Source organism: Trachurus trachurus, assembly GCF_905171665.1.
Source record: "Trachurus trachurus genome assembly, chromosome: 21".
Taxonomy (NCBI): Eukaryota; Metazoa; Chordata; class Actinopteri; order Carangiformes; family Carangidae; genus Trachurus; species Trachurus trachurus.
In genome coordinates this window covers 31,628,446-31,646,533 of record NC_139899.1, presented here as the reverse complement: position 1 = coordinate 31,646,533, position 18,088 = coordinate 31,628,446, and the positions used below count along the sequence as shown (strand labels likewise).

The 18,088-nt window shown below is 40.4% G+C and overlaps 1 protein-coding gene across 1 annotated transcript in view; it reads left to right on the top strand.

Moving 5' to 3' along the window:
- LOC311004117 (protein NLRC3-like) overlaps positions 1 to 17,107 on the top strand; it is a gene marked incomplete at both ends in the record, with an annotated part of 104,737 nt that extends 87,630 nt beyond the window's left edge. Inside the window, one exon of the mRNA XM_083996065.1 lies at positions 16,930 to 17,107. Coding sequence (XP_083852191.1) covers positions 16,930 to 17,107 — 178 coding nt within the window. The remainder of the gene's footprint in view (positions 1 to 16,929) is intronic.
- Positions 17,108 to 18,088: the final 981 nt, after the last annotated feature.

The following is an 18,088-nucleotide window of genomic DNA, read 5'->3' as shown; positions in this document are numbered from 1 at the left end:
CTAATCCAGACAGTAGCATATAACTGTGGAGAACAGTGAAAAACAGACTGAAGTCTACACAATGATTCAGGAAATATATACGTAACTATAGAACTGTTAGCAGACGAACTGTGTGAATATACATGTCAACATAAAGAGGTCAGAAAGTAGTAGTCCGTTACATACAATATTCACCTGTTAGTAAAAATGGAAACAGTTTCAACTAAACACTGATTCCTTATTATGATTAAAACAAATGAAGCACAACATCAGTGACTGTAAGTTTAACACATCTGACTTTACTGAACATTATCTTTGTTGTTTGACAGTGTTGTCACTGATGAAAATTCATGGTTCAAAGCCCCATGTGGTTCCTGTAAAAGTCTCATTACTCATCCATTTAATCCACTAGCATAGCATTCATGAACACGCAGCATCAAATCCAGAACGCCGTTGGCTCAGCCCAGAGGCATGATGGGAGTTCCACTACTGCCATATTCAGTGGGCCACATAACACGGAGGTCACCCCGAAAGTCAGCAGCTTTTTCAGTGAATGTGACGGACGAGCAGCTCTGATAGTTGTAATAAAAACTCTTCTAATCTCTGACATGCACGCTGCTCTGCAACAGACTCTACTGTGCATCATTAATAGTAGTGAATAGTGAACTCACCTCTCTCTGCTGCTCTATTGGCTCCTTACATCCTTTCCTCGGCAGATCAAACGTCCTGTCGTCACAGCAATATATGATACTAGTCGTAGTGTTTGATTGAAGATGATTGGCTGGCTCCTACCTTAACCCATAAGCTTCTCCTGTAACTACTATACTCATGTAGTCTGTAGGTTACAGTTATTATGGTTATTCAACAGTGGACTGACTGTGTTCCCAGTCATGTTGCTCAGACTAGAGCCAGAAACCACTGAACTCTGAAACACAGTGAAGTGAGCCTGCAGTCCAGCCTGGTCATGTGACCTTCTACCTGAACACACCACTTTCATGAGTGTTCATTCATGTTCATGCCCTGACCCCTTGTGGTTGTTAGTTAGTACCACGTTACATTGATAATAATATGAACAGGTGAGTGTTAAATGTTCACTGTTTCAGGTCTGAATCTCATCACATAATACATCATTTATTATCATTTAAAAACATCATTATAAACCAAAGACTAGAAATGAAGTCATGTGTCAATTTGTTTTTTGTTTCTTGACTAAATGAAAAATGTATCTCTAATAAACATAAGTCTGTGATTTACTTTCAAACCAAAAGAGAATAAGATATTTTTGATGCCACAATCAAGCGATGAAATTCAATTGCAAATGCGGCCTCTTTGTTTTGTTTTTCTTTTAAAATCTTTTTATAAGTATTTATTATGAAACCAGAAACGATATTCATATGGGTGTATCTGATTTTTAATTCTAAACCAAAGACTAGAAACAAAATCATTTGGTCAATTTGGTTTTTGTTTCTTAACAGAAATAAAGAAAATCCAAAAAAAGAAGAAGAAGAAAAAAAAAAAGAATCTTTATAATTATTCCTTTCATTTCATTTCATTTTTTATTGAACCTTTATTTATTCAGGTACTCTCATTAAGATATGGTGTCTCATTTGCATTCTCATTTGACTGAGACAGTAGCTCAGTGCACACACAGGTAGAGGACATCAAGAGTGGAAAATCGAAATAAAAGAAACTGTCAAACACCAAAGATGGACCATTTTAGTTTTTTCTATTCTGATGCCAAAAGGTTTTTTCCATTTTCAATTTGAAACAGCAGATTTACAGGTTTTTTCCTTTATAAAAATAACAAATATGAATTATCTGATGATACCCAGACCATTTCAGTCTTAGAAACCCATCAGCTGTGTAGCCGACCATCTTGGTAAATTAATAAACTTAATACTAATAGATCAATACTCAGAGTTGTGTATCAGTGTTGGTGGATGTGACTGTCTCTGTGGCATACAGAGCCATCAGTGGGTTAATATACCTACATTATTAGTATTATTTACATGTTTAATATGATTTACATTCAGTACAGCTCATGTTTAGAGTGTGGTAATAATTGTCTGTGTGTTTATGGTGAGAAAAGAGTGGTTTATTGTTTGAAAAATGTAATGTTATCTAGCAGTATGCAGTGTCTAACTCCGACCAGCAGAGGGCGCGTCCGCTACACGGTGTGTTCAGGAACAAGGAAGTCGCGCGTGAATACGTTCAGTGACTGAGAACACACACTTGAGTCTGAAGTTTCCGTATGTGTGTGTGGCGAACTGTGATGATAAAATACATATTTTTGCTCTTTGCAGGTAAGAATGGAGAGTTAGAATTGTGTAACGAGTGGGTGAATGTGTTATGTGCTGGTTTATTATCCCGTTCGGACGTTATGTGCTATTGTTTATGGACGTTACTCAGCCAAAGTACCGTACGGAAAACGGCTAGCCTGTAGTTAGCACTGGTTGCGTAGTTACCGCGAGCAACAGGAAAACTATGAGCCGGTCTAAAGAGTGCTGCTGTGTGACTGCTCGCGGAGTTCATAGATAAATAAATAAATAGGTTAAAATAGATATACATGATTGAGTTGATTAATTTGACAATGTTTAGACATGATTGATACGGTGTGTTTGCTAAATAAGTTGATATATTGAATATACATGATGAAACTGGTCTGGAATAGTGATACAACAGTCACATGATCTATTGTTTTGATGTTGCTACAGATGTTCATGATTTTTCTGTGTTAGAATATCGAATATGTTCAGTGAATGAGAACACACACTTGAGTCTGAAGTTTCCGTATGTGTGTGTGGCGAACTGTGATGATAAAATACATATTTTTGCTCTTTGCAGAACAAAATAAAAGACATTCAAATTAAATGTGTAGTGGAGGGCAGCTTCACTCTGCACCACGCTACATCTCTGACCTTTGTGTAGAGTCTGTGTGAACGCTGCCTGAATCCCTGTAGATCAGCTGTGACACATGGGAAGATGTGCTGGCTGATGAATCCAGGTGGACAGCATGTGATGTAGCAGCAGCAGCTGTGATGAGCCTCTGTCATGAGCCTTCATGGAGCTCACAGGTCGTCAGCATCGATGAAGGAGAAGCTGTTAGTGAAGAAAACTCCAGTCAGACCATGGTGAAGCACACTGATGTTTCCACAAGCTGACCTCCTGCTTTTAACAGCTATTTACTTGACTTTTCTTTAAACACTGTAAAAGCTACAGGACAGATACGTTCATGCCCTGACCCCTTGGGGTTGTTAGGTGGCACTGCGTTACATTGATAATAATATGAACAGGTGAGTGTTAAATGTTCACTGTTTCAGGTCTCATCAGATAATCCATCATTTATTATAATTTAAAAACACAAGCGGGTGATTTATTTTAAAACTACAAGAAAATATGACACCATTGATGTCACAATCAAGAAATTAATAAACAATTAAAAATGGTGCCTTTTTGGTTTTTGGAAATTCCTGTTATTGTTATTTTATTTTGAAATCAGAAACCAAATTCATATAGATGTATCTGGTTTTTAATTCTAAACCAAAGACTAGAGACAAAACTATGTGATCAATGTCTTTTTTGTTCTAAAAGAGTTTGAAGTTTTGCTGATTAAACCTCTCGTTTTTGATTTGGCAGAGACAGGAAGAACTCCAGCAGAACCACGGCTCCACAGCAAAGTGGTTTTCAACAATGAAGCTAAACGTTATCTATTAAACACTGATCTGCTAAATCCCAATAAGCACAGAATGACTGATGAGTTTATCAATACAATGTTCAGCATGAGCCTATATCCAAAAACCACTGGACCCAGCAGAATCACAGCCCATTGTGCCGCCTTAATGGGATAGTTCACCCAAAATTCAAATTTCACTCATTATCTACTCACCCTCATGTGGACTAGGGGCTGGGAGAAGTTTCAGAGTCCTCCGTGGCTTCTCTGAGTTACAGGGGGGCTCCGTGCAGCACTGCATGTCCATATGACGGTTGAGAACGGAGCTCACTTTTCTTTGTCCAAAAAGACACACCAAAAAACATCCAAATACCTCCACATAGCTCGTCTGTAATGTCCCTCTTGTACTGAAGCCCCAACATGAGAAATTGTTCCGAAAAAAATTAAATAAGTCTATATTTTAAGCTTGTTTGTAGTGGAAGCTCCCAGTGTTGCTCTGCCGGAATCTCCCGCGATTTGCGGAGCCGTGAACTGGGTGTCAATGCAAATCACGCGAGATTTGGACGGACCAGGAAGAGCAGTGCTGGGAGCTTCCACTACAAACAAGCTTAAAACATATACTTATTTAATTTTTTTTCGGAACAACAACATGTCATAACTAAATCCTTAAAGTATACCTGCAGCTGTCCCAGCCAAAGCTCTCTCTGATCCTATCACATCACTTACCTCACTAACACCGTCTGTTACTGTGGTTGTTTTGTTACTGTCTCATTTATGGTTGTCTAGTATCACTGTTTTTACTTTTAGTGTCTCTGTCCTTACATAACTTGTTGTATGTCACTGTACGTCAAACTAACTGTCATATTGTGGTATTTCATTGCATTATGTTGGCTTATTGTCTCTATTCTTTCTTCTTTTGTGTCACTGTTGTTGTATGTGCTTTTATTGTCTATATTTTAATGTTATTCTCCCCCTCTCCCTTGCCCCTTAGGAGGTCTTTCACCTCCTACCAGGCCATTGCCTTAATAAGAATGTATTCTTAGCACTTCTTGCCTGGTAAAATAAAGGTTTACTACTACTACTTACTACAATTTCTCATGTCGGGGCTTCAATACAAGAGGGACATTACAGACGAGCAGTATGGAGGTATTTGGATGTTTTTTGGTGTGTCTCTTTGGACGAAGAAAAGTGGTGTCCATTCATAACCATTATATGGACAAATACTGCTGCACGGAGCCCCGCTGTAACTCAGAGAAGCCACGGAGGACTCTGAAACTTCTCCCAGCCCTTAGTCCACATGAGGGTGAGTAGATAAGGAGTGAAATTTGAATTTTGGGTGAACTATCCCTTTAACGGACCACATATTGACCAATGAGACAGAAAACAAGCCAGTGAGTGGACTATGAATCTCTGAGCTCAGTGAGCACCTACCAGTTGTTACAGTTGATGGCAGCGTAGCGGTTCAGTGCTTTCTCATGCGTCGTCGTGTAGTTTCACAGAGGACAAGGACCGTCACTGTCAGACTCCCATCAGACTTTATTTACATCTGCTAATGAAAAGAGGAGAAATAATCTCTGCATCAGGCTTCACAGCCACAGCTCAGGATAACACACACACACACACACACACACACACACACACACACACACACACACACACACATACAAAATAAACTTCACAACACTCTCTGCCTGTTCAACAGTCAGGCTGCTAGGATTAGCCACAAGCTAACATGAAGCTATCAAAGTTAGTGAAAAGCTTTTCCGTATCAATGAACTTGTCATGTATCTCACTCAGCATCATCACAGAACATCAGCAGTTGTTGTCTGGAGCAGATCTTCACATGTATGATCAATAAAGTCACCTTTAACCCTCAAATAGAAAGTTATATTAACGGAGCTCAGTACAAGTCAACCTACCACGACACTCCAACAGCAGACTGTTGCCTAGAAACGGGTCAACCCGCGAAGTCTGCAGGGGCTCGTTAGTGCGCCGTTTCAAAATAAGAGCTTCTAACTCATAGATCATAATAATATAATGAATAAATAGTGAACGACTTCATATTGTAACAGGCAGATAAATAATAATAATAAACTAAGTGTAGTGCAGCTTCCATAATAACAGAATTACAGTTAGTGGAATTACTAACTCCTTAACTCTGTTACAGCAGCAAGTACAAGACAAAGCAGCCAGATGAATAAATAAAACACATTACAGCAGAGTGAGGACAGAGGAAAGCATCAATGTGTTTAGGAAATGACTTGTAAACAGTTTATAATGAAAACGATATTGACAATGTATATGGAACATTTTAAGAATATTCACATCATTATTAAACAAAAACTGTCCAGTGAAACAACAAAGCAGCAAACTAAAGTAGCCTATATAGATGGACCATGGATCATGAAGGGATTAGGAAACGACTGTCAAAAGACAAATACACTCTACAGAGAATTTATTAAACAAAGAACTAAAGAGGCAGAAAATAAATGTAAGTCTCAGAATAAGTGAACCAATAGAAAAGAAAACTATAAGACAATATTTAATAACACCAAAAACAACACTAAAGGAATATGGGATATATAAAATGTTATTATCAAAAATGGCTCAACACAATGAAGTTCCCCTCAGTATTCCATTCAGAGTGTCACAGGATATGAAGCTATATGGACCAGGAAAGACTGGGCTCGTAATAGGAGGGTTAGGTGAGTGATAAACACAATGAGGAAATGAAGTCACAAGCTACTTTGGAGTTAACAGTATATGCTTTATGAAAAATAAAGATAAAATGAAAATTCAGCACAATAACTGACTTCATGTTCCACAGTTTCTTTCTTTTTGTTCTTCACAAATGACAAATCAAATTGTTCTCTATCACATATGGGAAATGTCCACATGAGAGAAAATAATAATAACAAAAATGAGTTTTAATTAATGTTGTTTGAAAGTCTTTGGGGAACAGAGACAGGACTGTTACAACATAGTCATAACGCTCTTCTCTTTATGGCCATACTCAAATCACATAATCACACAATTAAACACACTAGTACTGTAATACAATAGTGACTAAAGGAAAACATTTGGTTTTAGTTCTACAGCCTATCAAATGGAATATTTATTTTTACACATTTTAAAACCATAAATTATTTGAGCTTTTTTTTTCTGCCATGAAATGTGATGATTTTAGCTGTTTTCCATGAATTACAATACTTTTTGTTTTACTTTTAACCATGAAATATGATTCATTTTGTTTAATCTCTTTTTAACCATTAAACAAATCCTTTAAGTTATCAACTGTGAAACAGTAAAAACCAGTGGTGGACAGTAACAGAGTAAATTTACTTGAGTACTGTACTTAAGTACATATCTAGAGGATTTGTACTTTACTTGAGTATTAGATTTCTTTGGTACTTATTACTCTTACTTGAATACATTCCCAAGGCAAATATTTTTACTTTTACTCGAGTTAATTTCTAGGAAGGCTGAAAAGTAAGAGTAAGAGTTAGTTGGACGGTGCAGGTTCATTCGGTTACAGTTTTCACGCAAGAGTTAAATGATTGTTAATAAACATCTGCATTACTTCATTAAAGAATTGTTATTTTTATCAACGTTTGCCTGTAAAATCTCCTGTGGTACCACATAAATACAGCATTGAAATACAGCATTGAATTGTGGACAAAGTCATGTCCCCTCAGTGAGGGGGAGATAGAAAATGCCTTGCCTGATGTGTGTGTGGGGGGGGGCTGGGGGGTGTAAAACATGAAAATGACAATTGCTGTCCTCTTATGATCCCATTCATTTAATTTGTTTTTATAGGTGTTTCTGCAGCTTTATATAACATTGTGGTTCTAAAAGCAGCACATCAGTGCAGGTGGTTTCAAAGAGTTCATTCTCACAAACAAGAGTTAAAAGCTCCTTAAATTAATTTAGAAAAAATTATAGGAATTCATTGATGTGAAAAATAAAAAAAATACTCTTACTCTTACTTCTTAAAGTACCTTTAAAAGCAAGTAGTTTTTTACTCTTACTCGAGTAACATGTGGACTGAGCTACTTTTACTTGTAACGGAGTAAATTTTGACCAGTAGTATTTGTACTCTTACTCCAGTACTGGGGTGCAGTACTCTGTCCATCTCTGGTCTCCATCTGTTACAGATATGAGCACTAGTAGCCGACTACATCACTGGCTTCTCATAACAAGCAATGGAGCAAAAAGAGCAGCACATCTTTATATAAACAGTGTTGGAACAATTTTTTTATTGTTAGTATTTAGTGCTGTTTAGTTTAGTATTTTGTTTAGTGAGTATTTTGTTTTGGTTATTCTCAATCAATTTATTTGATTTCATTATGATTAAATTTCTGTTAGTATTCTAGTTTATTATTTGTTTAGTTTAGGTGTTTCTTGTGTATTATTTGTGTTTTGTTTCATTTGGACACGGTAGGAGGGCACCTGAAATTATATAGGTAGGCTGTCGGTAAGGGACCAGCATGCACCTGGGTGGGCAGATGGTTTTTTACCGGAGCGGGAGAGGCACAGGAATTTTCTTTGTTCTTTGTTTGCTCGTCTTTTGGTTAAATAAACCACGATTTTTGTTGAAATTGGACATTTGTTTGGACATTATGTTTTTTCTCATCCGAGTACAGTGGCCCTTTGATTTGTATAATTTGAAGTTTGATTTGACACTTTTATTTGTTTGACAATCGGCTACTACATACAGTATATAATATATAGCCTGTTATTGGTTGTTTTAAATGTGTGAGCAGGCTCCTTCCAAATAATTTATACACCTCATTTGAACGTTGTCATCATCAATTTATTGAAGCACCAGACCAGACTGTACAATGTTCTTAGATTTAATACATTTACACCTGTCAACTTCCACTGCTCACCATTAAGGCAAAGTGCACAGCTGTTAATGTGTGAAAGGAACTTGAGTTGTGATGATGACACATTATAGTTTTGGATTACTTTCACATTCAGTCAGTCCACAGTTGTCCACCACGCTCTCTCTCTCTGACAGCAGAGGTGTTTTATTTATTATTATTACTATTATTATTATTATTATTAATAAAGAGGGGTGTCACCTTACGTCAGCATTAAGATCTGCTGTGTGTTAGAGTAGACCATGGGTTAAACTTACGCCGGAATATCCCTTTAAATAATGTGTTACATTAACATTTTTAACACACACAGGGGAAACACACACATGTTCTTCTGACAAGCGGCGGACTGAAGATCAATATTATCATTAGTATTTTAACTGTTTATGGTTCAGTATTAGAAATAAACAGCAGTAGTGAAAACACCAGTCTCTCTACTCAGATTACAGAAGTGACATCCCCTCCCCCACTTCCTGTTTAAAGTTGACTTTCACTTTTCACCACGCGGTTGTGTAGCAGTTTATTTCGTCGTGTGAAGGTAAGGTGAACAGTCTGAATGTTTTCCTCGTTAACACCTGTGGTTACCTGAGTTCTCTGCCCTTCAACGTGTCGTTGTGTTGTTGTTGTGTTGTTGTTGTGTTGTTATAATGTGACTGTAGCTGAGTCAGAGCTGTAACTGTAAAGTCTGGACCGACAGAACCGTGTCCTCCATGTTGTGTGGATGTTTTTTTTATTTTTTTTATTTAAGTCTCTTCAAAATACAAACATTAAAGGCACATTGGTAATAGATAAATGCACAGTGCTGAATCAGCTTGTTGTGTGGATGTTGTGGGTAGAAGCGCTGGAATAAGAGCAGAAGCAGAGTTAGTGGATGGTCAGTAGTTGAACACAGAGTGGTTCTTTGTGTGCAGCTCCACTTCCTGATGACTGGAGGCAGCTTTACCGCCTGAATCAGCCTGTGGAGGAGGTGGAGAGGAGACGCTGCTCTCCCGCTGTCTGAGCCACTAAACGCAGCCTGAGCTCGTCCGGACAGCCGCTGGAGAACAGCTGGGACTTTGTCTGTGGTGAGTAGAGTGGTCTGTCATTAGAGTTACACTACAGGACTGATGTGGACTCAGTGACTGTCATTAGAGTTACACTACAGGACTGATGTGGACTCAGTGTCTGTCATTAGAGTTACACTACAGGACTGATGTGGACTCAGTGTCTGTCATTAGAGTTACACTACAGGACTGATGTGGACTCAGTGTCTGTCATTAGAGTTACACTACAGGACTGATGTGGACTCAGTGTCTGTCATTAGAGTTACACTACAGGACTGATGTGGACTCAGTGTCTGTCATTCGCCCTCATGTTGTCTTGGGCTCATTTTGACCCCAAACCAAAATTCTTTCCTTCATAATTTTCTTGTTTTTTTTTGTGTGTGTTTTTTTTATCAAACGGCCTGAAATTAACAGAGGTTGTTTAATACTATGGTATTAACAGTTACAATAAATTTGAAGCAATTTGGTTGAATTTTGGGTGTTTTATTGAATTTAATAACAAAACATAACATTATCACAGAAGTTGTGTTTCATCTTTTTATTCAACTTCAGACCAACCTAATACTAATTTCACACCTCATTTATATGAAATAATACCTATTTTCTGAGTTTCACAAAACAGAAAATGACCCAGACTGATTTGACTGCTAAAAAGCACAAAACATAACGCAGGTGGGCACAATTCGTAAACAAGACACAATAATTATCTTTCTTGCAGCTGTTAGTTTATTAACTTTGTTTATGAAGTTTATTAAAACAATTTCGGACCACCGTGTAGACAATTGCTTATTAACTTGCCATTTTTACTGTCGGGAGTATAAATTAAGCAATACCGTATACGCTCAAAACTCCCTTGCTGTGATAATGAGCCCATATCCCGGACTGATGTGCTTTTACAAAACGGTTACTAATACTGACAATATCAAAGAGAGATACACAATAAATTTCATGTAGTTTTTTGAATCAGAAATCTATATTATCTAATAAAATAGTCCCACTGTAAAAAGAAAAAAAAAAATATATATATATATATATATATTTATATACATATATATATTCTGATGACTGGGTTGTAGGTCTGCATGTCATCTTCTCCTCTGCCTTTTTTCCAGGAGAAACTGAGCAGCACTGCTCAATCCACTCCATTGTTAACCCTCCACGAAGTCAAAGTTAACCTTGGACATGTTATGTTAAAACGAATGACCAGAGGGGTCATTCCCTGGCAAATCGCACTCTGGGCTACAGTTTATTTCAGAATTGTGTGAGTGCAGCCGAGAGTGGGGATTTCAGAACCACGGATAGCGCACATAAAAAGATTTGACAACCTTTTAAATGTGTTTGCTGCAAGCAAAATTATAAATGAAGACAGTGATATATTTCTAATAAAAAATGAGTTGAATGTTCATTTCAGCTAATTTCAGAAATGTGTGAGTGCGGCTGGAGAGCGGGCAGAAGTGTTGATGTAGGTAGAAATATGGACTTGAACATCAATTTTGCGTTTGGGGTGGGCGTTTGGGGTGGGCGGGAGTAGCAGCGTTGACAGACAACCCCATTCAGCCAATCAGCAAGTTGGTGTAGTGACGGGGCTTTGCACCAGTCGGTCCCTGATTGGCCAACGTGCTGTGTCAATCACAGCGGCGACGCTGATTGGCTCGGCCTTCTGAGGGTTTCAGGCCAAACGCTTACAACGGGGATGAGGCCAGACTCTCCCTCAGAAATGAAATGAAATGCATTTCCGGGAGCGGCTGGTTTACGAGGCTAATCGTATATCTTATGTACAAGTTTATACACCTCAATCATGTCACCCCTATACCTCCTATAGACAAGAGTTGGCAGTCTTAAGTGCCTTAATCTTTCTCCATATCTTCATATCATATCCCTCCCTGGGATTAATTTGGTTACTCGTCTCTGAACTGCTTCAATTTTTTCAATATATTTTACTTTATAGGGACACCAGACAGAGCTTGCAAATTCGAGATGAGATCTCACCAGAGCTTTATACAATGGTAAAACAATTTCCTTACTTAAGTTTGTGAAGGTCCGTTTTATCATGGCCACCCTTGAATTAGTTATTTTTATTTAATCATGTGTTTTTGAAATTCTAATGCGCCATTAACCACCACACCTATATCCTTTTCCTCTTCTACTTTATGGACAAGCATATCTCCAACCAGATAGCTAACACAGTTGTTATGCCCTCTTCCAAGTTGCAGATATTTACATTTTTCTGGATTTAATTTCAATAAACAGGTATCACACCAATTACTCATCTAAACTGTAGGATCTTCTTCACAAGTAATCTTTTATGTGGGACTTAATCAAAAGCTTTTTGAAAGTCCATATATACAGTCAATTCATACAATTTTTATATCATAGTTTTATTTTGGATGCTTGATTTAATTTATGCACACCAAAACAGAATTATTTCACACATAAAAAACTACCTGGGTCAAAATGATGAGACTGTGTCTGAGTGAACACTGAAATACCTTCTGTCTGTTGTTGGCCATCACTGCTGTGAGTCACACTGATGTTTGTCCTGTGTAAAGATGGAGGACATTTCAGATTTATCCTACCAGTGTTAAATACTAAGTTTAAGTACTTAACAGACATATTACAAATATTACAAGTATTAATTAGCAAACCAGGGATGTGATGGCACTAAATAGAGTCACATCCCTTACCATGATAAATGGTGGTATCTATAGCGAACCACAGCCAGACAATGGTGAAGCTTACTGATGTTTTCAAGAAGCCTTTATTTATGCTCAGCCGTCATCCTTATTTGAACATAAATCTCCTTTTCCTTTTATTCATATCCGTTCTTCTTTCAACACCGTAAGAGCTAAGGGACAGATAAATGAAATAAAATGAGCTCTTATGAAATAAATAAAATAACCCTTGTAAATGATTTTCACCAAAATATGCCTTATGACAATTTATACAACAGTTAGTTCCGACCGGTCCCAACCGAGCAATTTGATTGGACAACGAGACATTTAATAGTGCTGATATACAGTATAACAGCACTGGGACTTTTCACAGACATAATCACTCCGCTGTTCAGCTGGACAGGAGCTAAGTCAGAGCCACGCTCCCCATACAGGAGCTGCCCCATCTCTCTGCTGCTGCTGCTGCTGCTGCTGCTGCTACAGTTATAAACGGACCTGAACATTAAAACCTGGACCTGACCTGGTCCGTCTAATTGGAGATAAATCTCTACTAAACCCGGCTGGGGAAAAAATCGCCGCGGGGGCAACTACGTTTTGACGGTGATGTGTTTTGATATTAGCGTTAGCTGTTGTTAGCCACGTAGCTCAGCTACTTAGCTTCAACTGTGTTTATATTGATTACATAGATGATAAACAAATGTAATACAGTATCGATAACGTCTCTGTATGTCTTCATGCTGGTCCTGTTGCTGCGGTGCTAATCAGACACGGGCTCCGAACCAGAACCAGCACTGGAAGCAGCTCGGTGGAAAACCTTGTAGCTAGTAGCAAGCTAGTATGAAATGTTTATGCGTTGCCTGGCAACAGCCTTGTCTCCCTTCCAGTTGCAGAACTATTTCTGTTGGCGGAGCCAAATAAATGATTAAATAAACAAACAAATCATAATCTCTTGTAGTTTATTACTGTTCTAAAAATGCGCTCGTAGCACTGTTGTATAAAAGCAATATCACACTCGAGGTCGTGCTGTTGTACTGTATATCAGCACGGTGTGATTATCTGCGGCACTCGGCCTGCGGCCTCGTGCCTACGACCGAATCACAGCCGTGCTGATATACAGTACAACAGCACTCCCTCTCATGTGATATTGCTTAAATATATGAGCCTTAAAGCAGAAGTAAGTGATATATTTGTGTTAATATAAGTCTTAAATAGTTATATCTTCCGACAGCAATCACTTATATAGAGTGTTTGGTCTGAAACACGGGTCTGTCAGTCACTCTGCTCTGCTCTGAGCTGAGGAGAAAACTTTTATCGTATCCTACAGTTTTTATCCAATGAGGAGAGAGAACGGCATGCAGGGCTGTGTGTGCAGCCAAGGGACGCCGTGAATGTGGTGACGTAGGGACGAGGACTGTTATGGTGCGTTCAAGGAAACTCGTATTTTTCCGACCGTGAAGTCGTACCAGTTCGATCTGGTACGAGTTCACCGGTCGGAAGTTACGAGTGGCCGTTATAGTGACTTTCACCGGTAAAACAGGTCGGAAAAACACGAGTGGGTTGCCTGGAACGCTACAAAGTCGTAAGTTGTGACTTGAAGCTGTAATTTACGATTTCAAAAGCCTGCCTGGAACGCAGCATTAGCGAAAACGACCGGACCACTTACTTCTGCTTTAATCAACATTTCACATGAGATAATGACAATAAACCGTTTGCCATAAACACATAAAACAGATTCAAAGACTATTGTTAGCTCAACATCACCACCATGAGGCCAAACATATATGCACACTACACAGAGGCTAACATTAGCATCGCTATTAGCGTATGACAATTAGCATTTTTTCCCACATTAAATCGAACAAATTACACATGGCTAAACATATTGACATGTTGTTTACACAATACCTTGTTCCCAATTCCAGCTGGGTGCTTAACCATATGATGTAGAACCCTTTAGGAGCAGAATTATCATGCCTGACTGCACCGTTTGCCGTCTGCTTCGAGAAACGTAAAGAAAACAACAATACGGGAGCTTGTTACTTCCGGCGCCTGATCGCCAAAATAAAAGCACAGGAAGTGAATCTCTTTTTACCAGAAAGTCGTTTTTAGAGTTACTTACAGTATCAGTCTTAGTGAAACAGTGTCACTGATCTGCTTCTGTCAGGCAACAAAGATGGCGACGCCTGTGAAGGGGGAGCTGCTGCGGATTTTGAAGAATTTGGGGAGTGCAGAGCTGGAAAGCTTCCAGTGGTACCTGCAGAATGCTGACTTACTGGATGGTTTCCCTGCCATCCCAAAGTGTGAGCTGGAGGATGCAAGAAGAGAGAAAACGGTGGACTTGATGGTTGGCATGTACACTACTGAGAAAGTTCTGCAGGTGGCAAGGTTCATTCTGGAGGAGATGGGAATTAATGAAGGTCAGTCATGGGAAGTGCAGCCAGTGTTTTACCTTTGTTAAATCTCTTGGCTTTGTAACTATTTCCACACAGAGGACAAAGTCAACTGGGTCGGTCCTGCTACTCCTCATGATTAATGATTCCCTTTCCTCCAACAGGACAAGACCCGTCAACAGCAGCAGCAGCAGGTAAAGTTCAGCACCTTTTGTGAGGGGATGTAACATTTCACGGTTGTAGTCATCACCATGACTACATGAATTTAGATTCAAATATTTCTGTGTGTTAACATTCATTTACTATGACCTGTTGTTACGAGGACCTTTACCTTACTGTCCTATTACCTGTTGTTTATTCATTCAGAAGCTCTTTACAAATGCCAGCCTAAACTCAAAAACAAGCTGAAGAAGAAGTTCCAGTGTGTGTTTGAGGGCATCGCTAAAGCAGGACACCCAACCCTTCTGAACCAGATCTACACAGAGCTCTACATCACAGAGGGAGGGGCTGGAGGAGTCAATGACGAACATGAGGTCAGACAGATTGAAACAGCGTCCAGGAAACCAGCCAGACCAGAAACAACCATCAGACAAGAAGACATCTTTAAGGCCCCACCTGGAAGAGACCGACCAATCAGAAGAGTGATGACAAAGGGAGTGGCTGGCATTGGGAAAACAGTCTTAACACAGAAGTTCACTCTGGACTGGGCTGAAGACAAAACCAACCAAGACATACAGTTCACATTTCCCTTCACCTTCAGAGAGCTGAATGGGCTGAAAGAGAAAAAGTTCAGCTTGGTGGAACTTGTTCATCACTTCTTCTCTGAAACCAAAGAAGCAGGAATCTGCAGCTTTGATCAGTTCCAGGTCGTCTTCATCTTTGACGGTCTGGACGAGTGTCGACTTCCTCTGGACTTCCACAACACTGAGATCCTGACTGATGTGACAGAGTCCACCTCAGTCAATGTGCTGCTCATCAACCTCATCAGTGGGTACCTGCTTCCCTCTGCTCGCCTCTGGATAACCACACGACCTGCAGCAGCCAATCAGATCCCTCCTCACTGTGTTGACATGGTGACAGAGGTCAGAGGGTTCACTGACCCACAGAAGGAGGAGTACTTCCAGAAGAGGTTCAGAGATAAGAAGCAGGGCAGAGAGATCATCTCCCACATCAAGACATCACGAAGCCTCCACATCATGTGCCACATCCCAGTCTTCTGCTGGATCTCTGCTACAGTTCTGGAGGAGCTGTTGAAGACCAGAGAGGGAGGAAAGCTGCCCAAGACCCTGACTGAGATGTACATCCACTTCCTGGTGGTTCATCTAAAACTGAAGAAGGTCAAGTATGATGGAGGAGCTGAGACAGATCCACACTGGAGTCCAGAGAGCAGAGAGATGATTAAGTCTCTGGGAAAACTGGCTTTTGAGCAGCTGCAGAAAGGAAACCTGATCTTCTATGAATCAGACCTGACAGAGTGTGGCATCGATATCAGAGCAGCCTCAGTGTACTCAGGAGTGTTCACACAGATCTTTAAAGAGGAGAGCGGCCTGTACCAGGACAAGGTGTTCTGCTTCGTCCATCTGAGTGTTCAGGAGTTTCTGGCTGCTCTTCATGTCCATCTGACCTTCATCAACTCTGGACTCAACCTGATGTCACAACAACAAACAACCTCCAAGAAGAAGAAGAGGAGGAAGACTGAAACAACAGGAGTCAAATCTGCAGAGACAAACTTCTACCAGAGCGCTGTGGTCGAGGCCTTACAGAGTCCAAATGGACACCTGGACTTGTTCCTCCGCTTCCTCCTGGGTCTTTCACTGGAGACCAATCAGAATCTCCTACGAGGTCTGATGACTCAGACAGGAAGTGACTCACGGTCCAATCAGGAAACAGTCCAGTACATCAAGAAGAAGATTGAAGAGACTCCCTCTGCAGAGAAAAGCATCAACCTGTTTCACTGTCTGAATGAACTGAATGATCGTTCTCTAGTGGAGGAGATCCAATGGTCCCTGAGCTCAGGAAGTCTCTCCACAGATAAACTGTCTCCTGCTCAATGGTCGGCTCTGGTCTTCATCCTACTGTCATCAGAAGAAGATCTGGACGAGTTTGACCTGAAGAAATACTCTGCTTCAGAGACGGCTCTTCTGAGGCTGCTGCCAGTGGTCAAAGCCTCCAACAAAACTCTGTAAGTGTAGAGATAGTTGGATTTATTCATCATTATATAAAAACCCTTCTGTCTTTCAACAGAACAGAAAATAAACTCCTTTCTTCTTTAATTCCTCATGATCATCTCTTCAGACTGAGCGGCTGTAACCTCTCAGAGAGAAGCTGTGAAGCTCTGTCCTCAGTCCTCAGCTCCCAGTCCTCTAGTCTGAGACACCTGGACCTGAGTAACAACGACCTGCAGGACTCAGGAGTGAAGCTGCTGTCTGGTGGACTGGAGAGTCCACACTGTAGACTGGAGACTCTCAGGTGAGGATCCATCCAGCTGTTTATCTGATGCCACTTGAACACGGCAGCAGGTGTTGACAGAGGGTTCCTGTGTGTTGTTGTGTGTGTTCAGTCTGTCAGGATGTCTGGTCACAGAGGAAGGCTGTGCTTCTCTGGCCTCAGCTCTGAGCTCCAACCCCTCCCATCTGAGAGAGCTGGACCTGAGCTACAACCATCCAGGAGCCTCAGGAGTGAAGCTGTTGTCTGCTGGACTGGAGGATCCAGACTGGAGACTGGACTCTCTCAGGTATGGAGAGGCTGCTGCAGACACACACACTGTCTGATAGAGGAGGAGGAGCTGGAACATTTTCTATGGTCCCGTTCACACCTGGTCACACCTGGTATTAACATCAGTCTCAGGTGGTCAATGCATTGATGACACCAGATCCCATCACTCAGACCATATCCAGAGGTGGTGTAGGCCACAGTGAAGCTCCGCCCACTCCACTGACGGCCTCTGTCTCAGTCTGACTCGTCCCAACACAGTTTATACTGAAGCCAAAGGCTACGTTCACACCGCAGGTCTTAATGCTCAATTCCGATTTATTGCTCAAATCTGATTTTTTGTTTGGCTGTTCACATTACTTCTTTAAATGTGGCCTGTCTACGGATTGCTGTGTGAACAGCTCAAGCTCCTGAAGTGACCCGCATGCGCAGTTGATCATTGATGACATCACGCCACAACGGTGTTTACGGAAGCAACCATGGCAACGGCAACCGGTATTGTAGGACTTTATGGCTTAATGCTAAAAAAATAATAATAATCACGTCGGACTCGAACCCGCCACCCCTCCCGCACTCCATCAGCCTCCCTATACCCACAGCATTACGCTTAAAAAAAAAAAAAAGAGTCTGAATTTAAACTCACCGACATTTGATGTGATATGCAGTCTGCCTGCCTGGCTCATCATCTGACAGCTCAGTGTGACGCTACGGCCGACCCGATGGCCTTTATTTCTAAATCCCT